At 41.8% G+C, this 22,888-nt stretch overlaps 1 protein-coding gene across 4 annotated transcripts in view; it reads left to right on the top strand.

The window, feature by feature from the left end:
• Positions 1 to 18,681, top strand: part of STK38L (serine/threonine kinase 38 like) — a 45,159-nt gene extending 26,478 nt beyond the window's left edge. For all 4 annotated transcript variants that reach the window (XM_018918616.3, XM_018918617.3, XM_050986305.1 and 1 more), the window contains 13 exons: positions 799 to 943; positions 2,703 to 2,754; positions 4,021 to 4,143; positions 4,699 to 4,782; positions 6,404 to 6,527; positions 7,072 to 7,226; positions 8,110 to 8,212; positions 8,822 to 8,883; positions 10,392 to 10,509; positions 10,660 to 10,783; positions 13,075 to 13,170; positions 14,053 to 14,144; positions 15,295 to 18,681. In XM_018918616.3, the coding sequence (XP_018774161.1) occupies positions 810 to 943; positions 2,703 to 2,754; positions 4,021 to 4,143; positions 4,699 to 4,782; positions 6,404 to 6,527; positions 7,072 to 7,226; positions 8,110 to 8,212; positions 8,822 to 8,883; positions 10,392 to 10,509; positions 10,660 to 10,783; positions 13,075 to 13,170; positions 14,053 to 14,144; positions 15,295 to 15,422 (1,395 nt within the window). In that variant the 5' untranslated portion in view covers positions 799 to 809 and the 3' untranslated portion in view covers positions 15,423 to 18,681. The remainder of the gene's footprint in view (positions 1 to 798; positions 944 to 2,702; positions 2,755 to 4,020; positions 4,144 to 4,698; positions 4,783 to 6,403; positions 6,528 to 7,071; positions 7,227 to 8,109; positions 8,213 to 8,821; positions 8,884 to 10,391; positions 10,510 to 10,659; positions 10,784 to 13,074; positions 13,171 to 14,052; positions 14,145 to 15,294) is intronic.
• Positions 18,682 to 22,888: the final 4,207 nt, after the last annotated feature.

The raw sequence follows: 22,888 nt of genomic DNA, 5'->3' as shown, positions 1-22,888 counted from the left end.
CTTGAATCAGCTGCAGTGCATTCAGAGCTGCCCTGAGATGTCTTTTTCCAGCATTAAGAAGTGTTGTTCCAGTACATCCAAGTTCTTTGGGTTCAGGATGAAAACTCTCAAGGAGAGCAGCATTTATTCCTTCTGCTTTCTTTCTTCTTTCTTCCCAGTTTTTAGGTGTCCAGTGACCATGTGCCCTAAGCCATAAGTACACATTCTGGCCATGTGTAACTTTGTGGAGCAGCTTTAAAATTCAAATATATTCACTGGTTATCTTTATCTTTGAAATAACTTCTCTGGACTGGGGTTAGGGTTTTTCTCCATTTGCTATCTCATTTTATCCCATCCTTTTTTTTTATTTTTATTTTTTTTTAAGCATCTAGAATTTTTGGAGTCTGAAATTGTCACAGATTTGTGACAAGTCCAGCTCTGAGAGCTGCCTGATCCTTTTCTCTCCTACCCTTTTTCCTCCCCCAGGCTGGGCCCAGGTCTGCCAGAGGGACATTTTCCTTATTTGTGGACCAGCACAGCTGGGTGAACTGCCCAGAGCATGCAGTGCTCTTTGCTATGATTCACTCTTTGTTTTGCCAACATGTTATTTTTTAGAGAGTGGGTAGCACATCCTCCTGCTATCTTGGGATAATTTTATAAGGTAGCTTTTAGTAGACTTTCTTATATCTAAAGAACAGTGCCTTTACTGTGAATTCTGTAGTGCCTAAGAACTTGGAGATGGAGAGTGGGAAAGAGGAATATATATTTTTTAAAATTTTCTTTTTGAAGTGACTAATGATTTGACCTGCTCTGTTTCAGTACATGTTACCATGGCGATGACTGCAGGGACTACAACATCCTTTCCCATGAGTAACCACACCCGGGAGAGAGTGACAGTGGCCAAACTCACACTGGAGAACTTCTACAGCAATCTGATTATACAGCACGAGGAGAGGGAAACCAGGTAATACCTCTGCTTCCTCCCAGCCCTCTGCAGTTTTTCTTGCTGTTTGTTCAAGGGCACTTCAATCCCCAGGAATGGGACAGCTCTGGGAAGTTGTGTATGTGGCAGCAGGGAGTGAATTCCTAGAGGGGACAAGCTGTCTTTGGGGGGTCTTGTGAACATCCCAGTCACCAAGTGGTCAAGGAGCTCCACTTCTGATGTTTTCATGCAATTCACCTCCTCATCATTTATTTTGTGGAAACTGCTCTGTGCAGGGTGTTACTTTGCAGTAACATGAGGTTTCTCCTTCTGTGTGAGGTTGGGGACCTCTGATTCCTCTGCATGTGCCCTGGGGAATGAACACTGCAGAGCTACTGAGGGGTGGGAGCTTGGTTTGGGGTAAGGCAGCAGCTTGTGGTGTCTATTCCTGCTCTGCACCAGGGAGCTCATGCCAAGACTCCCAAACCCTGCAGGAGGGAGTCTATAGGAGATGGGGAACAGAGCTGAGAGGTGTTTGATGGGATGGTGGGGTAAGGAAAGGAGGCAAAGAGCTGGTGTGGAAATAAGTGGCAGCAAAGAAATAAGGGGTTTATGATGGAGGGTTTAAGAGGCTCTCAGGTGGGCAGGAAGACTTTTGGGGATAATGTAATCCCAGTCTATAAATTCTGCTTGGATGGTGCTGCCTGGTATTCTATGCATGGGAGTATGGGATGGTCATCATCACTCAGCTTCTCCCAGCAGTGCCCAGTCCTGTCTCTGAGGTGTGAAGTGCCACTTGAATTAGGTGTCAAAGCACTAAGTGTTTGACTATAATGAATTTTGTGTTGGATTGTCTTTAGTGTGTGAAATTATCATTCCCCTGGTAATATGTTTTTAATTGAAGGGTTTTCAGTCAAGCAGCAGGGTTTCTCTCTTCATCGTATTTAGTCATTATTCCATGTAATAGAGTTGCTTCTAGTTAGAAGAATAGACTGTCTATCAAGGGCCTGTAATTTAGAGGATCCTGCTGTACTTCCCAAAGTGCAGAAAGGGACCAGCAGCCTGGCTCCAAATCTTTGAATTCCTGCCTGCTGCAGGGAGTAACCAACCTTCAGAAAGCTGTACCCTGGCAGCTGTAAAGGAGCTTCCTGTGCGTGGACAGAAAGGGGTCCTGCAACCACACTGCCGTTTGCTGACCCCCTGCCACCTGTGGGGTATTCTGGGGCTTTGCTCCCCTCTCAGAGCCTCCCAGCCTGGCATGGCACTGGTGGCAGACTTGGAGCTGTGAGCCCTGGCCTGGGCAGGACACCATGGGGGAGAGGATGGTGCATTCAGGGGGTGGAGTTTAGTTGGCATGGTAAGAAGTGGGGCAGGACCAGGTGTGTGACCCAGGGGAAGTCATCACACAGAGGGGATGCAAGCTGGAGCTGGCTGGCATGTGGGAGATGGAGCTGAGCTAGAAATGGTAAAAAAACCTATTTTTATTCTGGTTTGTAATCCTAATTGATAAAAACCACCTTAATTCAACAAAATACAATCTAATAACATAATTTTTCATATAGGTTTAATGCCTGATTCTGTAAATACATAAGCATGTGCTTAAATTTGCTTCTACATTTTCCTCAGCTTTGTTCGCAAATGAGTAACTGGGTGGAGTGGGGCTGTCTGCCTTCAAATTTCCATCTGAGGCAAATTCTTCAGTACTTGGAGTATGTGAAGCAAAGGTGTTGACTTGCTGTGGTGTTATGTTTGGTTTTAATAAATAATAAAAGCTGCAATTCCCTGTTTTTCTCCTTGGCAGGCAGAAGAAGCTGGAAGTGGCTATGGAAGAGGAAGGCCTTGCAGATGAGGAGGTAAATGCTGCTTAAGTAACTCTACAGACTGCTTTGCTTTTGTCCCAGTGCTTCAGATGAGCATTTGAAGAGCTCACAGAAACATCAGCCAGTATGACAGAAGGTGTTATTTTGTACATGAGTGTTCCCCCTTTAATAACCTGTTTATGTTAGGAAAGCTGGGAATGTGGTTGACTGATACGTGCAATAGCTATCCGAGACTTTTCCTGCAACCTGTAGTTCTTATGAGACATGGCCACAGCAAGTAGCTAGCAAGCTTTGCAAAGATTAAAATTGTTTGCTATTTTATTTGGCAAGAAAAAAAAAGTGGTTAGAAGTGGGTAGAAAGCAAAATGCTGAACCATTTTTTCTTGATTTAAACAATAAACCATCACACCTTTACTCCTTTTGCATACAGATGAGGAACGATCTCAATCTGGTTGCCGCCTCTGAGAACTTTGGTCAATAAGTTGCTTTTCTGAGGTCCAATACACCATGTCTGCCTTCAGGATAGGCTGGGAAATAAGTAGGAAGAGTGTCTCAGTCCTTCTGGAGTTTTTGTGGCTGCTATAACTCCTGAGAAGTGGGAATATGAGTGTGGGTGTGTATTGCCATCTTGTGGCTTTAAAGGACACTGTAATCCCAGCACAGAGTCTGGCAGGTGTCTGATCCAGGGACCTCCTTAGAAGACACTGAGCTCTCAGCGTCTTTGTGTGCACCATTTGTCTTCTCTCGGGTGAATCCCAGTGACATTTTCATCAGACAAAATAGTTGATGGTATTTGGACAGATTTTTCTTTCAGAATTGAGTGCTTGCCTGCCATAAACCAAATGGGTTTTGTTGTAGATCTGTAACCAGGGCCTCTGCTGTTTGCTAAGCTCCTTGTTGCCTGTCAACATTTGGGTTACAAGTTTCAGCTTTTATTAGTCCTTCACACTGCCCAAAATGCAGAGTCCCTGCCTCAGGCAGTGACTTTTGCCTTGGGACTGATACAGCTTTGTTTGGACCAGTATGATAGTTTTTTTCATAATTTTTCTTTTTTTTTTAATAACCAAGTAATAAAATTAAAATACCACCACCAACCAAAAAAGGTGGGAAACTGTGCCTGAGGCTTTTACAGAAAAGACCGTACTCAAGGATTATGCTTTGAGAAATTCAGAAAGAAATGTAGAAGGAGAAATTTTTCTCCTGTTGGGATTCCAGAGAACAACTTCCCAGGAAGGGAGGGTGCATATCTTGACTCTCTATTGCCAGATGACTGACAGATTCCTGTGCCTGTGTCCTCAGAAAAAGCTGCGCAGGTCACAGCATGCTCGCAAGGAAACAGAGTTTCTGCGGCTCAAGAGGACCAGGCTCGGCTTGGATGACTTCGAGTCTTTGAAAGTCATAGGAAGAGGAGCATTTGGGGAGGTTTGTGGCATTCTTGCTTGAACAGGAGATTAAAATGGGATTGACCACTGTAATGAAACATTCTAATTACAATTTGATGAATTGTTTTATCGCAGAACAGCAGCTAATTGTGCTGTTCTTCAAGTGTGAGAAGTCCAGTGATTAATCACATGCATTGATTTCCCAAGGCTTCTGGAAAGACACTTAGTTTCCCATGGCTTCCCACACTGATGTTGCCCACATGGCCCTCTGCAGTTATGGATTTGCAGTGGCACAGCCCCTCTTGATAAACCTCCTTTCTGCCCTGTGTCAATCAGTCATTTTTCCTGAATTTTAACCTACACAGTCCAAGCTACCTGGATTCACTATGCCTGCTGACTTTTCCTAAAACAAAAACTGTTCCTCATTAGTGTTAGTGTTGTACATGGTGCAGAATAATTCCTTTTTCAGTATTTAACATATTTAAATGTGTTTTTAAATATTTAACAAGAGAACTTTTCCATGTCTGGCAATTGGGAGCCTTCCAGTGGATTTCTGAGACAGAGAAGACTGACTGGGTTCTCTCTCTTGGTAAAGGTCCGCCTTGTTCAGAAGAAGGATACAGGTCACATTTATGCAATGAAGATACTGAGAAAAGCAGATATGCTGGAGAAAGAGCAGGTTTGTGATCTCTGAGTCCCCTAAATTTCAAACTTACCCTTTCTAGAAAATGTTTTCCACCTTTGAAAGCCCCTACAATGGTCTGGCAGTCCAAAGAATCTGTGCTGTTGCTACCACAGCACAAAAGCAGCAGAAGTTAGGAAATAAGGTCATGCAACTGCATTTAAAAAGTATAACTAATTTGGAACTGTTACAAAGATTTTATTCCCCCCCCCCCCTTATCAACATGAAGCTTATAGTACTGAATCTGTAAAACTGCATTTCAAGGAAAATACTTCTGGAAAAATAATCCTGTGCCAAAGTAAAAACAGAGGTATTTGATTTTTTTTTTAAAGAAAACCAGCAGAAATCACATTGTTCATCAGCATCATCTTCCTTGGGTTTGCTTTATAGTTGGGTTAATCTTGTTGGGGGTTTATTTGTTTTGATTTTGTTAGTTTGATTGGTTTTTGCTTTTACTTTTTAGCTAGCAATTCACCGTGAGGATACAGCAAGTACTTTAGCACCACAAAGCAAAGGAATCAAGGGTGGATATCTCAGGAGATAAAAGAGGACTTTTTTCATACTAGTCCAAACCTTACCCATCATTTGCACATCATTTCCCTGCAGCAGTGGTGCTTTTTATTTTCCTGGCTCAAATTATTTTGTCTCCTGCAACCCATGCCCTGAATTTAGGGAACTGGAGGAGCAGCAGGGTGTGCAGAGCAGTCAGGATTTGTGTGGTGCTGCCCCCATTTCAGAACCTGATGTGGGAAGGAGTCTGAGCTCATGTTCTACATTCAGTTTGAGACAGATCTTCCCTGGCCAGTGTTTATCTGCTGGAATTTTCATTGCCTGCCTTGTTCTGTTGAGAGGCAACAGAGGACACATATGAAAAAAAAAATCTAGTTTGGTTTGTTTTTTTTTTTTCCCTAGCCTGGTAGCGCTGTGAGAAATCCTGGCTATTTTTAAGCAAAGTTTTCCTGTTGTATTTTAGAGCTGCATTGAGGAGTTGAGGGTGGAAAAAGTACTTTCTAATGAGACTAAATAAAGCCAGATAAATGCAGGCTGGAATGTGTCCTGCAGAGGAAGAACCTTTGCCCCATGCAACCCTGTGACAAGATTCATGTGACGATGTTCCTCAGCAGTAGAACTGGGGAACGGATGCAGAAGACTGCTGCTTTTCTTACAGCTGTCAAGAAATATTTTTCCATGTATATGTCTTGAATTTTTCCTCCAGGATGAGGGTATTTTGTAGTGAAAACACACACCCCTTCTCCAATCTCCATTAGTCTTAATTTCCAGAAAATTATGGGGTAGCAGCTTTCCCTGTATTTCCCAAAACCTTAGCTGGAACCAGAATACCCTGAGCAAGGTCGAATATTCCTGAACTCACTTGTACTTTTTCCACCAGCTTTTTCAGTTCTTCCTAAGAAACAGAACCAGCTTAACAAGCTGTGCTTTGTGTTTCTAGAGAAACCCTAGGGTCTTGTAAAAAATAATGGAAAATATGAGTATGAAAAGAGCTAGAAAAATAGTTCCTTTGCTAAAGGTCATGAAAATGTGCTGTAGGGCTAGGAATGTGATGTTCCTTGTTGAAATATTTCAATATTTGCACTTTAATTTTTTTTTTTAATTTTAGGTGGCCCATATCAGAGCAGAAAGAGATATTTTGGTTGAAGCAGATGGAGCCTGGGTAGTGAAAATGTTTTACAGCTTCCAGGATAAAAGGAACCTTTACCTGATCATGGAGTTTTTACCTGGAGGTAAGCTGGGTTCTGTGGCATCAGGTGATACAGGCACTTCTTCCTTAGTTTTTGTTGGCAGTTTTATAAAATATTATAAACAAACATGCTGTATAATTTGTGAAAATAAAAAAGTTAACATTCTTTTAAATGAAGTTCCAGTCATGTGACAATTTCTGATTTTTAGGGGGAAGGAAAAAGGTTGAAGGGGTGTTAAATAGACTTGAATTAAACAATCATTTTAATAGAAATTTCTGCTTTTTACAACTGAGGCTGTTGACAGTAAAAGCAAACCAGACGAAAAGCCCTTGTTCAAACAGTTTGTGCAATAAATTTAACACATGTAAAAATCCACTGTATTTTCCCGGCTGCTCAATTAAAATTCCTGTTTAGGATTTTCAACTAAAAAAGTAAGTTTGGTTTGTGGGTCCTTGCAGTAATAGTTTTATGATTAGTAACTATAAGGCCAGTTACAAGGTTAAATTTGGATTCTACTGGGGTTTCTTACAGTTTTGTGATTTAAAATGTTTTGATCCCTAAGCTGTCTTTTCTTCTCTTTGATGAGGTGACATGATGACCTTACTGATGAAGAAGGACACTTTATCAGAGGAGGAGACCCAGTTTTACATTTCTGAGACAGTGTTGGCCATTGATGCCATTCACCAATTGGGATTCATCCACAGGGACATCAAGCCAGACAATCTCCTGCTGGATGCCAAGGCATGTACTGGGCTCACCAACTGCTGGTGCTTCCAAGATCCCAGGCTGCACATCCCACTGCAGAGCAGTGGGAGCCACTGGTGCCAGCCAGCACCTTTAAACTGGCTGGAGGGAAGGCTGGGAATGCCCAATATATTTTCTCTGGAGAACACCAGTATGTTTAATCAAAGCCAAATCTTACTCAGAAGCCTTTTAACCAATTTAGGGCAAAGTTTTTAAGGGGAAGAAAACCCACTCAGGGTGGCCAGATATTCATATACATTAAAAGGTGCATCATTCCTTTCATGCATCTTGAAGTAGCTGTGGACAATTCAGACAATGCTAAATGTTCAGTTCCTACAGTTACATTTATTTCATCACCCACTCACCTGTGGAAACTCCCTCAGTTAGACTGACCATTCTGGCCATAAAATGCACCCAGTCAGCATCTCCAAATCATGGAATTATCTAGGTTGGAGAAGATCTTTAAGATGATAGAGGCCAGGCATTATCCCAGCATGCACAGGTCTGTCAGGTTTGATGGGTTCTATCAGCACTGATGTCTGGAAATCTGATTAAAGCCAAGGTTACTATCAGAACAAAGCAAAGGAATTTTGTCCTGGAGGCTTGCTCAGTCACAGTGGTATCCAGTTCAAAACAAAACCAGGCAAAGTAGTTGCCCTCAACTGTTGGGAAATTGTAGATATGACCATTCCTGGGAGGCCATAGCCTGTTGGAGAGAAAACAGACCCTTCCCAGTACACCAAGGTTCAGTCTTTGTTTCCCTGCTTGTCCTGTACTAGTCCATCATGGCCTGAGAGGGCAAGTGCAGTGATTAAAACTCTTTTTTTTTCCCCAAGATCTACATATGTAAATAATGTTTTTGTGTTCTCTGTTTTTTCAGGGTCATGTAAAGCTGTCTGATTTTGGGCTCTGCACAGGTTTAAAAAAAGCTCACAGAACAGAGTTCTACAGGAACCTCACACACAACCCACCAAGTGACTTCTGTGAGTATGAGCTGTCCTAGTTGAACATGTAAATGGTTTTGAGCTGCAGCTGTACATTGTACCTGTGTTTCTGCTGGGATAAGCAAGATGGAGCAGGCTGATTGCATTCAATTAGAAAACTGGAAATGCTTGTTCCCTGGGTCATGGGAGCATTTCACAGGCAAGAAATGATGATTTCTGCAGTGGTCATGTATTTTGTTCATGTTCATACACAGATATGAATGCACATAATGTATTGTATCTATATTGTAATGTATTTTTCATTATGTTAGTGAAGTTACAGAACTACTCTTTCAGGAGGGACATGGATTCCATGTGCCAAAGGACTGCAGTCAGTGACAGTCTCATGAAACTTCTCAGAAGCTGATCTAAAAATTTTAACAAGTTCTAATTTAGAATTGCTGATATGTGTCCTACTTACATGAGTTTCAGCTGTGCATTGAACAGTAGTTATTTTCATGTTCCCATTTTCAGTTATAATCAAGTATTTGTTTCTAGACTAGGGTTCTAAATATCCAAGATAGTTACTTAAAACCGGAGCCCTATAAATCTTTCTTCTCTTAATTCTCCCAAATACACTTGTTATTTAATAACTATTTTGTAAATTAGCATTTCAGAATATGAACTCAAAGAGGAAAGCAGAAACATGGAAGAAGAACAGGCGACAGCTGGTGAGTTAATTAATGTATAATTCTTGGATTGCTTTTAAACTAGTTACAGGAAGTGTTAAATTAAAACTCATTGCTAATTCTCCTGGTTTTTAAAACCTGCAAGGTCCTCATATGTGGCTCTCTGCAAGCTCCCAAAATCACTAATAACTCAAAAGAAGGGGGTCCAGGTTGGAATACCAAGGCCTTGCTTTTCTCCGTGCCTTTGTTTGCCTTGTGAGCAACTGGCCCAAGCCCTCAGGTGTCCTCAGCCCCATGGCCAAGCCGTCTGGGGCTCTCTGCATCACTGGCCTGGTGTGGACAGTGTGGACTCATGGCTCTGATTCCTGCAGCTCAGTCACAAGCAGATGTGTGGCTGCAGAATTCCTTTTCAGAAAGCTCTGGGGAATTCCCATTCTGCTGAAAGAAATGTGGTGGAAAGGCTGTGGGAGGGTGTTGGTGCTGGAGTGCTGCAGCCTGGGTTTGTGGTGAGGATTTGTCAATAATGGGGGGACTTGTGGCATAAACTGAACCAAAGCAAAGTGTCTGTCAGCCATGGCCTTTCAGACTTCCACCCCTGCCCATGATTTTCACCAAAGAAACCTCAACTCTCAAATTTTGGGACCCTTTATTTTTCCATACCCTTTTTAAAAAGTGATCTACTGCAGTATTCCCCAAAAGCTTTTGGGTGGTCTCTTCTTTCCTAAAATGAGATTACATTGCAGCCACCACACTTCCTCATGGGGCTGTATTTCACAGCCTTATTCCAGCCTGGAATTAGATCCCTGAAAAGAATTTGTCTCAAGTCCAGTAAAGGCTGATGTGGCAGAACGGTGTGGTGAAGAACAGTCCCACAGAGACAATAAAAGGCTAAAATGACAACTTTCATCAACACTGTTGGGAAAAGAGCCGCATTTCCAGTTTTCCCTTGGTTCAATCCTAAATATCTCAGGTCTGTTCAATCAAACAAAGGGTTTCTCTATGGTCAGACAAATTAATGGAAAGTATTTTTGTGGCAAAACTGCTTTTGGGGGACTTTTTTGTTCTTTAAGGGTTTGGGGTTTTTTTGTTGGATTTTGCTTTTTTCCTCTCCCTCTTGCCTCATGGGGGATTTTTCATCAGTAAAGAGAAATTCCCAATTCATGGCTTGTGTATTATGAGTGCCACACCTGGGAATCTACCACTGATTATGCCTTTAAAAATAAACAAAGACCACAACAATAGAACTTCTTGGGTATTTTTGTAATGCAGCTACCTGAAAATTAAGCTAAGATGACCTTCTGATATTGCAGTTGCAATATTCTATGATTTCATCACATTAAAGAGGATGATTTCCATTTATTTTTGAGGTTCTCTGTGTTTATAATTATAAAAGAATAATATTCTTAAGACTTGAATTCCTGTGAATTCTCAAATTAAGCATTCTTGCTCACCCAAACAATGAGATCCTGTATGTAAATCCCCAGAAGAAGGTATTGCAAAGTGTAAAACCACAGTATTTCTCTTTTGAAGACATGATTTCTTTTTTCCAGGCATATTCTACTGTGGGAACCCCAGACTATATTGCTCCAGAAGTGTTTATGCAGACTGGGTACAACAAGCTGTGTGACTGGTGGTCCTTGGGAGTGATTATGTATGAAATGCTAATAGGTATGTTAAAAACCCCAACTTAAGAGTTGTTCAAAGGTAACAAGGGTCCATTTGTTCAGAAGAGAAAACCTCTGGCTAATACTTGCTATATTTGGGAGAGGTCACTGCTCTCCTGGGAAAAGCTTAATAATTTTTTATTTGTTTGTGCAGGGTATCCACCTTTCTGCTCAGAAACACCACAAGAGACTTACAGGAAAGTTATGAACTGGAAAGAAACGTTGGTATTTCCTCCAGAGGTGCCCATTTCAGAGAAAGCAAAGGATTTAATTCTAAGGTCAGTAAGAAGAACCCAGTTCTGGCCTCGTGCCCAGCCAGGGTCATCTTCCTTCAGGGTAAATTCCTGTTGTGTGTAAAGGAAGCTTCATGTTGGAGGAAAGGCTGGTTTCTTCTGTCACCATCCTTGATGGATTTTTTTAAGTCTTTTTCTCTTTGCCACTTGTTTAATATGAAGGAAAAAGCTGGAATGATCTTGATTTATACCATGGTATAAAGAGAAACAGAACAGACCAGAAATAAAGTGATCAACACAGAATTTTTTTCTTCTCTGAGGTGGCAAGAAAAATAACCATTCAGCAGCATTTAATGCACTGAATAGAAATCTTGGGATGTTTTGGATTTACTCACTTCTTTCAAAATCCCAGTTTTCAGTTTGCTTTGAGGTTTTTGTGACAAGGTCAGGCAGAAATGACCCTCTTGTAAAATTTTACAGAATTACCTCATTTTACAGAAATGGCCCTCTTATCCTGGGAGGGTTTGGGGGCCACATTGGCCACATTTGTTTTGGGTTTGATATTTTTTCGTTTTCAAAGCTAATGCTATAGCCTTATATAATTTTGTTCCAGGCAAAAAGGGGAATGTACTTCACAAAACTAGAATTTATAATTACTTCCAGCAGTGCTCCAGTAACCTACAAAAACATAACAAATACAAGAAACAGTTATCCTACATCCAGCTAGTGATACTAACAGCTCAAATAATTGCATTGGCACTAATCCTCATGAATAAGTCTGTGCCAAACTGTTAATACTGCATTTTCAGTATCTATTTCTCTACTGTTCTGCTCAACCTTCCTTGTCAACATCCCAAGTTCTCTGCTGAACAGAGTAGAGCATTACTGCTGAGGATTTCTTCCTCCTCAATCCTGGCTGTGTTTGGGGAATTTTTAGGGATTTCAGTGTATTTGTTAGTATGTCTTGCTCATGCATCTACTTAAACAATGACTACTTCAATTTATCAGTTTGCCTTCACAAGGAGAAGAGTGTTGGGTAGAATTGAAATAGAAATTGGGGTAGAACATCTTAGTTATAGGTAATCTGTTAAAATGAGGTCAAAACAGGTTGGACAGCAACCACGTGGACATTTTGGGTATTTTGTCCATTACAGCTTGAACAAGTTAGGCAACGTGTGTTTTAGCTTAACGGGAGATGCAGATAAAGCTAAAGGGTTGTGGATGGAGATAAATCCAAACTAAAACAAGCTCAAGTTCGGACAAAGCCTGACAAATCCTGTGGCTGAGTGTTGTTACAGGTCTCTTGTTAGTCTTTGGCACCACCCAGCCTGCTGGGCTGCAATACAAATACAGGGAGGTTTTCTTCCCCACTGACACCCAACTACAAAAAAAAGCACTTTAATTTATAACTGGATACAGTTTATAGCCTAACCTGCTGTGCTGCATATGCAGAAGATGGCTGGGATTTAATGAATTTCTAGGCAAATGTTGGTATTCCCATCTCCTGGGTGAGATATTTGAAAGGCTTTTCCAGGCCAGAGGAGAAGGGTCAGCCTCTGCTGCTCCCTGGAACAAGTCACTGAGGTCACCGAGTTGCTGTCAGAGAGCTTCCACCTCCCTATTTTCCTTCTTTAGGATTTTAGGCTTTTCCTTGTGGCCTGCTGGGGCAGGTAACAGTCCCCATCTCACCAATCCTCTCTCTCCAATTTCACCTTTTTCTTCTTGCTGTTTCATGGCTGCTTCTCATAAACTGACAGTTTCTTGTGGGGTCTGAGCTGAGGTTAAGCAGCAGGGCTGTATCAGAAACAGGTCCTGGGTCTTTGCACCACCTGCACCTCTGAGGAGACTGAAGGGGAGAATAGGGACATGGCATGTTTGGAACGGGCTGGCTCACTGGGATTCCCAAATATGACATCAGAGAGTAGTCCTGATTTGCTAAGTATTTTTTTATTCTTAGTTTGACTTTAAACAGAGATGTTTAAATAGTTGAGAACATGCCAGGGCAGCTCTCAGTAGTAGGGATTTGAGCCTCCATTCCAAACCGATCTTACAGGACCAGAACATGCAGCAACTTTTCACAAACTTGGAAGAAGGTGATGCAGCAGTTTAGAAAAGGTGTCAGTTATTGGCATTGTGGCTTTTTGTTTCGGGATTTAACAATGTCCTGCTTCTACTATTTCCCTTCTCTCCTAGATGCACTGGGCTGCTTTGATGTTACCCCAAGTAACATCAAGTGGTGAAACAATTTGACAGAACTTCTTGAAATTCTTGATACTGGGTACTGTTGTTTATGTGGAATTTATTAAACATTCCCTTTGTTATTTCCCCTTTTCCAGATTTTGTATTGACTCAGAAAACAGAATTGGTAGCAATGGAGTAGAGGAAATAAAAAGTCATCCATTTTTTGAAGGAGTAGACTGGGGACATATCAGGTATGTATATACACACAAGTTTACGGGGAGAATAAAAGCCATGAAAGCAAGAATTTCATGTAATGTGATGTCAAGGACAATTATTTCTAATTTATCTTTCATTTTGAAAGGCAGCTACTGGCAGTAGTGGGTTGACACTGAAGGCTTTCTGGCCTTGCTGACATGCATAGAAATGGCCAGAGTTTAACTTGAGATACCTCAGATTATTCCAGACTGCCCAGAACGATAAGAAATTGTTGTAGGGTGGCTGTGGATTTAATTGTAAGTGTAGTAATTAGACCTGTGGTGAGTTTACAGGTGTACTGCCTTTTCCACAGTGCTGTGTCCCAGTGTGAAGGTTTTGCTGGCACAGATTCCTTGGGCACTTTCAAAAGCCGCCTTAAAACTCCTTCAAGGGCTTCCTGACTGTGTAGGTGCTAAAGCAGAGCCAGCCTGGTTTGGGAGAGAGATGCTGAGTGTTACAAAGAAGAGCTACAGTCCAAAGGTTTTGGATGAGGTCCAGGCTGATGAGCACTGGAATTGTAAAGCTGTGGGTGCAAGTGCAATCCTGCTGGGCTGTGTTTGTGAAACAGGGTAACCACAGTGGTGGCTGGAGACAAGATCAGGGTGATAGCTATGTGGCAGATAGGTGTGGGATGCTCTCTCAATGGGAAAATGATGTTTGCCCCAAGCCTGCCAGGAAGACACCAATGGGGATAGGGAACCAAACGATCTCCCCATGGTGTCAGCAAACAGGAGAGTCAGATTCAGCTGTGATGCACTCAGTGGAACCCTTGTGCTCTGCATTAAGGGAAGCTTTAAGTGTAAAAAGCTAAGTTAAAACTGGAACTTAATGTCTCATTTCCCAACATTCACTCTTCTGGCATTTATCTTTATTTGCAGAGAAAGACCAGCTGCAATTCCTATAGAAATCAAAAGTATTGATGATACTTCCAACTTTGATGAATTTCCTGAATCGGACATTTTACAGCCAGGTGAGACTGCCATTGTGAATTCCAAATCTCCATCTGTGACATGCCAGAATACTGCACAGATGCCTTTGTTGTTTATGTTAATTTTTCTAATGACCCAATCAAGTTAGTCTGTAGATCAAGTCTCTATATTTTCTTTGAAATAAGAGTGTAAATTTGTCATCTCTCATAGCTGCAAAGCCCAGTTTAAGAGTCCAAATTCTTGGTAAAAATGGTTTACAGAGGTAGTGAGCACAGAAAGCAGTGGAGTTTTCTGCCAGGCAGTCTGTCTAACCAGATTCTGGTAAAACATCATGCTTTTCATCTTCAGTGACTTTTGAGGTTTGTGCCAAACATAATTGTTGAGATATTTATGGGTAAGAATTTTCAGACAGTTGATTACTTATTGCAGTATTTAATGAACCTGAGTTGCACTGTAAATCAATTCAGGGTTTTTTTTAGTTGTTGATTTCTCTTGGCAAGTTACAGGAAATTTTAATATGTAAAAGACTTGGTTCTGTGACATACAAATAGTCCAAGGTCCCACTGTTTTCAGTTACTTGAAGATTGGCAGATGATTAATTACTGTATGCTAAGTGTAGCTGTGTTAACAGCCATAAGCATTATCTAAAAGCTGTTGGTTAATTTTTTTTTCTGAAGTGGCTATTATTTAATGGTGAGGAAGTTTGTCCTTTTAATGCAAAGCAGCCCATCTCCAGTGCCTAAGCTGGTTATGTCCATATTTGGATAATGCCAAGAACATTTGTATTATTTTGGCATTTCAGACCCACTGAAAATGGTACTGTATGTGTAGATACCTAAAAATCAGTACATCAGAAATGTCATGATGTTTGTAATTGTGTATCCTGTGGGTGTGTTAGAGTCTTCTGTTAAGATATGGAAACCTGGTAGAGTGTGTACACATAATTCAAAGAAAAAAAAAAGGCAAAACAAAAAAAAAACCCCTTTTTATCCTTCTGAGTCCTATGCTGAAATTATATCTCAGACCATTGACAAAAGGCAACTGACCTGATTAGAGCAGGATTTCTTCCAGGAGTTTCTGCTGGCTAAGGAAATAAGAGTTCAGGACTCTTTAGCTCTGTGAAAAGTCCTCTGAGAAGCAGCCTGGGTTTAACTCTTCTAATGTGTGTTTGCTTTTGTTTCTGAATTCTAGTGCCAAACACAACAGAACCCGACTACAAATCCAAAGACTGGGTTTTCCTCAATTACACCTACAAGAGGTTTGAAGGGCTCACCCAACGTGGCTCCATCCCTTCCTACATGAAAGCTGGGAAGTTGTGAAACAGAACACAGCCCCCCAAAGGAAATTGCAAACACAAACCTCAGGTAGCTGCATCACCAGGCCCGCTTGGCGTTAGTTATCAACACATTGACTTGGTGCGCATCAATTTCACATGGAAATTCTACAGGATTAGGATTTCTAAGACTACTACAGAAATTAGTTGGCAGTGCCAGCTGGCTTTTTTTTTTCCTTTTTTTTTTTTTTTGTCCTTTCCTTTTTTTTTTTTTTTTTTTTTTTTTTTAATATTTGAATATTTTTGTTAACTTTATTATACAAAGGTACTGGAATAAAAGGAACGTGCATCGCTTTTCCTGCACTGCCTACGTGTGGATAACGGTTAATTATGCCTCTCTGTACTGTGGCTTTGTTTGTACTGTAAACCATCTAATCCACCAAGGAGGGAAACATATCATTTGATGCAGCATTGGTGTTGTACTGCTCAGCTGGTGGGGTTTAGATATGCAGTATAAAGAAAACTGTCCACATTTGCAAACCTCTCTGAGCAGTTGCTCAAGGGTGTTCCATTTGTGGTCTGCAGATCCCCCATGAGTGTAGCACATGGAATTATTTTAAATAGCAGTGTCCTCTGGGCCTCCTTGCGTCCTGTGTGCCCTCTCTTGCCCCGAGTGCAGGACTTTATCAGCCCTTTGTCATCATCCCTTTTGTCCCTTTTCCCACAGTGTGTGGCAGTGAGGCAGTCCCTGTGATCTGTTTAGTGGTATTTCTGCTTTAAATGATCATTGGCAGTGTTGCTGTTAGAGGTGATGATGCCTGCTGGCAATTTCAGAAGGAAAAAGGAATCTGAATAAAAATATCAATATTTTTAGCAGAAGGGAAACACACTGATAGGAAGTTTTGAGGGAATGGCAGAGTTTCCAAGACTGCATTCCTACCTCTGCTCTAAAGCAGATCACCTTTGAGCTGCTCATAATTCAAACATTCTCTTCTTTCTGTGCAAAATGTTTTCCAGAGAAGTGATGAGATTGGTGCTTTTTCTTTTTTTTTCCTCCCTGAGCACCTGCAGGCAGAAGGGATCCTGCTCTAACCTCTCCTGAATCACAGCCTCTGCTCACATAGAGGAAACTGAGTGTCCCACTAGATTTATATCCTCCAGTGGGCTCCTTTTCTTCCAGGATCTCCTTGGCATGGCCATGGGATTAGAAGGGATCAGCTGATCCTGCAGCCCAATTTCCAGGGACCACCTAAATGTTCTTGTGGCCAGTCTGTAGGATGGTGACAACCAGACAGTGGAGCCAGGGTCCTTTCCCCGGGCAGAGGAAACAGAAGCAGAAATAACTCCATGTGTAGGCTCTGGTTTTGTTCATCAGCTCAGCAGCAGTTCAGGACTGTGTTGTACTCCCTGAGCAGTTTGCAATTACTGGTCACTGGTGACTTTCTCTGCCTGTACTTACAGCTTATTTGCAAGGCTTTGAATCTGTCACAGTACAGCAGAGATCTCTGCTGTCATTTTGTTGTCAGAAGAGATGTACAGCACTGAACAGTTCCCCAGTGACTGAACAAGCAGAGTCACTATTGCTGTCTCCCTCCTCTGAACACCAGTGAAAGGCACCTTAACCTCTGCAGCCCCTTCTGAGTGGAGCACAGGATGTTTTGGCATACAGCAGGAAAGATTCCACTGGACAGACTTTTGTAGCAATATGGAAACTACTGTTATAAAGCCATTAGAGAAATATTTATTGCTGTTAGGCACTGTAGTGTCAGCTGTTCAGCTGTTCTGAATTATTTGTATGCTCTGAGAAACATACTGGGATGTTGATCTGTTGCATAAGAGCCCATTTGCTGGAAAGATTTCTGTGCATCAGTGCCTGTGATGGGCAGATATTCTTCCCTGATCCAGCCTTTCCTCCATGGTTGTGTCTCCCTTGAAGCATCTAATATCTGTTACTTATACCAAACAGTTTCAGTCTTCAGCTCCTCAGAGAAGGATAGCCACTGCCTCAGGCCCATCCAGTACTGGAGCAAAGCTAAGCTGAGCTTCTGCCTGAATGCTGGACTGAGGTAGGAACAGCTCCTTCATCTCCCAGATTTGCTTCCCAGACCTTACACAAATTAACACCCCTGTACTGCTGTTGGGACAAGGTCCTTAAAAATTCCCCAGTGCTGTTCTTAGCCTTGTCAGTGTGCTGAGGCTCAACCTGTGGCCATCCAAAGGCTGTAGGAAAACAATAAATCACTTAAATCCACCTTTCAGGCATTGTTCTGCCAGTGCCCCAACAGCTCCTGAGGCTTCTCAGGAAAGGAAATGCCTTTCTTAAGGCCTTGACTCCAAAACAGGGAAACTCAAGCAGGAAAAAAATCCTGAGATGCAAATCTGGCCTCAAAGGACACTGCTATTCAAAATACTTTTCATTGGTTTTAATTTCCGCTTTCATCCATGGGGCACCGTGTGCACTGGAATTGGAATTCCTGCAACCACCACCTTTCAGAAGAGCACAGTAACCCCATTAACATGACCTACAAACAAGTCTTTGCTCAAACTTGTTGAGACAAGCTCAGTTTCATGGAAACTGCAAATGCTCAGTGATACTGGTGATTTTTTTTTCCTGTGGGGCTTAGGGGAGGGCAGAGAAATACACACTTAATTTAAAGCTATCTATTGAATAGTTATGTCTGTACATACTCATTGGTTTACAAACTCGGGAAAAAGCTCAACCCCTCTACTTGCAACACTAAAGATAATACTAATTTAAAATTGCAGATGATTAATCATATCAGTGCTCACATAGGAGTTATATCCATAAGGAAACAGCCTGCAGCCTATCTAGTATAAACTCCTGTATAGTGGTAGTTGAGTTTTTAAAATTTTTTTTGTAAACATAGCATTATTTTAATCAGTAAGTAAAGTTAAACAATATTAACTACTGCTTTTAGGATGATAGGGGTTTTTTTTTAAAGGTGAAACTGTGACACTGTACTGGATTAAAGAGAACAGCAGGTTAATCTACACTGGCTTTCAAAAAAAAAAAAGGAAGTGCAACATATCTTTAATTTTGTTATTTCTATCTGATTCCTCTGGAAGGTTGTGTTTTCCTTCGGCAACGTTTGTCACTGTGCCATTTATTTTTATTCTTGGAGTACCAAAGATCCTGAAATGGCTTGATGATTGCAACCATGTGAAAATTAATTTTCTGGAAGTATGTTTTGTTAAACTTTTGTTAAAATGCTAAATTGTGTATGCAAATTGTTATCAGAGGTTTGCTGGGATGTTTACCTATTCCAGCAGGGAAAACTTGAGTGCATCGATGGAAGTGAAGAGCCTGAATCCAAATTCTGGATTGGAATTCCCTGAAAGTGGGGAGGAAGCTTGGATTGGGGACTGCAGCTGAGCTTTTGCACTTCGTTCCATCTCCAATCAGCATGAGTGAGTGGCCTTAGGTACAGGATATCAGCAGAGGTTGTCTCATGTGAAAAAGGAGTTAAAAAAAAATTGCCAGCATTCAGAAATCAAATCTGGTTGATACGGCATTTGCACTGTTCAATTTGCCTTGCTGGAGAGTTATAGAAGTGTTATTTTTATAGGTCAATTGTTCCCCACCTGAGCCGTTGGAGACAGTCTGGGATAAGGGCACCTGCCAGGGGGAGTTCAGCCAGGGGGCACCAGGAACAGCACGCAGCTCTGCTGTCAGCTCCTTCCCCAGGGCTGACATTCCTCCTGTGCCCAGCAAGCAGGGAATGCTGCAGTCTAGCCCAGGTAATGCTTAGGAAGTGCTCTCACTTTCTCAATAACACAAGTAATTGCAGGCGTTGTAACACACTGAACCTTGTCCTTTACTGTTGGGATCTCACAGCAGCTCGTTCTTGGAGTCAAAATGCAACTGCTATATTTTTCCTAGACTGTTTCATTAGTTGTGATTGGGAAAGTTACATAGAAGCATTATAAAGATTTATATGAGGCTTTTTACAGCATTTGAAAATAAAAGTAGCATTCTTTTTGTAATGTTGCAGTTTTCGTTTCTTTCACCCCAGTGTACTGGATTTCTTTTCCGGAATGGAAGACATCTAAGGAATTGAGATCCTATTTTGTGAATTCTCATCTTGAATTCCATGGACAACAAAACACCCCAGTGTTGTTACACTCAATCAGAAAGTAGAAAAAGCAAATATTGTTTGACTTGTCCCACCTGCAGTCACATGAAAAAGCTGCTTCTCAAATGGTTACTGACTTTCTCCGGAATCTTACCTTCCCCATAGGCTGTAATTTATCCAGGAAAGGCTTTCAGAGGCAGTTGTGTCCTTTGATCCACTATAGAACCCTTTCTGTCCTACTGTTCTACTTTCCCTGCCAAGTTCAGAGCAGCAGCAGCAGAAACACTGAAAGTTGTATAAAAAGATAATCAGAGTGGAGCAGCTGAAAGTCAAGAGAAGTGAGCAGACACTGCCTGGCCTTGTCTGGAGCCCTCCTGAGAAGAACAAGAGGCTTCCCTCCCACCACTCCAGAATTGCTGCTCTCAGTAAAGGTAAAAATGCAACAGAATTTTGCAAATTCTATTTAATAGGATCACCCTTTTCTTCCCTTGACTGTGCATGATTGTATGGCAGAGCTACTCATCATAAGGAAATATAGGTTTAGTTCTTTACCTCCTTGCATTACGAAATCAGATATTCCTCAGAAAAAGCACTTGAATGGCAAATATGAAGGTTATGCCTTCAAGCATGGGTAAATCTCTTTTTAAATCTTATCTGAGTTTAGGGTTTATAAGACATACTGCAAATATCTACATTTTTCATTTCTTTGTTCTTGTACAAAGTGTGCCTAGTACCTAAGCAAAACAACATGCTTTGGACAATAAAAGGCTTTTTCTGACAATCTAAGGAGGGAGAAGGGAGGACTGTCTTGGGAGTGGGGACAATAGTTGCTCCCAACTCTGGACTAGGCAAGGATATATTTGCAGTTCAGGAAGTGCTTAATGTATTTGGAAATGTAGAAGGCTGTCAGGCATTGGAAGGGGCTGCCCAGGGAAGTTTGGAGTCCCCATCCCTGGAGGTTTTCAAGGAAGGACTGGATGTGGCACTCAGTGCTCTGGTCTGGGTAACAAGGTGGGTCACAAGTTGGACCCAACAATCTTGGAGGTCTTTTCCAATAACCTTCATGGTTCTGTGATTTCATTTCTCTAGGGTACTGTGATTCATCACACATGTAAATTTTAAATATTGGAGAGGTACTAAAATGCCTCTCCCACAGATGATTTTCCCAGGTGAAAGCAGGTTCTAAGGATGGATGCAGGCCCTGTTCCTTGTGAGCCACGCTGGATTCAGCTGTGCCAGGCTCTGCAGCATGGAATGCCTGCTCCTAAAATCCACCAGGTTCCTGGTGCTTTAATATTGGGACAGCTGAAGGGCAAATTAGTGTGTCTGTCACACACTGAACTGGCACCAGGGTTTGGACACTTCATCACTCAGGAACACTGCTGCAGTGGGCGTGACAGGAAAATAATCTCTCCAACGCAGAGGGAGCTCATCCCTGCTGCCTCCTACTCCTCCCAGTGCCACTTTTCAGGTTATCTGAGCCCTTGGAGGTCCCTGTTCCTGGGGTAGATGGGGCACACAGACTTCAATCTCCTTGTGCTGAGGAGGGAATGAGCACAAGGTTCTCCTTTCCCAGCCAAGCCAAGCTCTGCTAGGAACAGTGTGTTTCGGATCTGAATGACCCTCAGTGCCGCATCTTGTTTCTGTACCAGCTGCTTTAATCTGTTTCTAGTGAGCCACCATCTGCTGCAGCTTCTCCTCCTCCAGGAATATGTGCTGGCTTTCCATGCTGTCCCCAGGCAGTTCACTTCACTGGCAGCATCTTCTTCCCCTCCAGAAGAAGATACCTCTGCCCATCCTCCCCGCTCCAAAGACGAAACCTTTGCCCTTGCCTCTACATTTCCTGCCCTTGAATTGAAGGATGAGGGCGGCTCATCAGTAGAGTGAGCGATGAGCTCTTGAAGCTGTTGTGTAAAAGTATAACCACAGCCCCTGCTCCACATCTTGCAAGAAAGACTGCAGCTACAGAGTGTTACAGACACATGGAAGTAACACCATTCCTTCCTGCATTCCAAAGCTGTGTGCAGGATCTGTCCCCAGCATGGGGCTGGGAGATGGAGGTGAGGGACCTCCAATAGGAGGCACATGCCAAGATATTCCCCCCAGCCTTGTCCGGGCATGTGCAGCCATGCACAAAACCGACTGGAAATGGGAGCAGTGATTTATTGGGAGTGCAAAATTGTAACAGCTTTGGACACTTCATTTCAGTTCTACTTCTGACTTCACTGTCTCTATTTAATACTAGGGGATAATCAGATAAGAACTTCTGTGACTTTTTTGATCAGGACAGGGTGAAATCACTGGCAATCTAGACACACACATCAAGATTTTCAGTCCAGCAGGCTTTCTTTGAGGTCTCATCCAACTCCCATTGACGTCAGCAGAAGATCCCTATCTAAAGCCCAAAGAAACCAGGAACAAGGATGGTCTTCAAAGCAAACTGGTTGCTGATGCCATGCTTTGGTGCTCCTTACAAATGAGACAAAAAGATTTCACTATTTATACAACTCAGATGGTTGAAAAGCAGTGTGTGGAGAGGAGGCCTTTTGGCTTCAAACACAGCAGTGAGAAACTCGCATGGCGCTTCTGATGCTAAACAGGACTATATTACCTGGTTTTTAATAACCAAAATCAAACTAATGTCTTGAGGAAACCTGGCAAAACATACAATTTATTTAAATGCCACTTTTAGGCTCTCATTAGGCATTCAGAAACTACCAGTTTCTGCCAGGAATAAAAAGGCTATTTCAAAACTGAAGATTATTTTGTTTTTAAATCAGAAGTGGCACCATCAAATTGAGAGACTTTGGGGTAAGAGATTTACAAGCAAGTGTATTATTTTGTGGGCAAGAACCTTGCAAGGACTCCAAAATTAAGCAGGCACTTTGGAAAATGTTAATCCTTTTGACTGCCTTTAGTTTTGTTAGAAAATCACACACTAAATTGCCATCCTCCTGGCTCCAATACAGAGATTAGAGAGGAGGAGCAAGCAGAATTCGATGTTCTCAAGCTAGACTTGTTTCATCCTGAAAGGAATTTGTCCATGATTCCCAGATGTTCAAGGCCAGAGTATATCTCTGTCACAATCCAGTTGGATATTGCAGAACACAGCACAGTCCATTGTTAGTGAAGCCTAATTTTTTTTCTTCTTTTTTTTTTTTTTTTTGTGCTGTTTTTTGCCTCTTTGAGGGGCTTCCATAGTAATTATTAAGCACAAACAATTTTAAAGAGCTTATTTTTACTACTGGCCAATGACAGTATTATTATGCTATTTATATAATTTTTGAAGCTAAAGAGTCTCTGATTTGGGGAAGAAATATTGCTTTAAAGTGACACCAGATTTTACCAATACATAGACACAGAATTTGTAACAAAGTCAGTAAATTGATGTGGTGCCCTTAAAAGTAATCCAGTGACC

This window comes from Serinus canaria, chromosome 1A, assembly GCF_022539315.1.
Source record: "Serinus canaria isolate serCan28SL12 chromosome 1A, serCan2020, whole genome shotgun sequence".
NCBI lineage: Eukaryota > Metazoa > Chordata > Aves > Passeriformes > Fringillidae > Serinus > Serinus canaria.
This window is presented reverse-complemented; position numbering and strand designations above follow the sequence as displayed.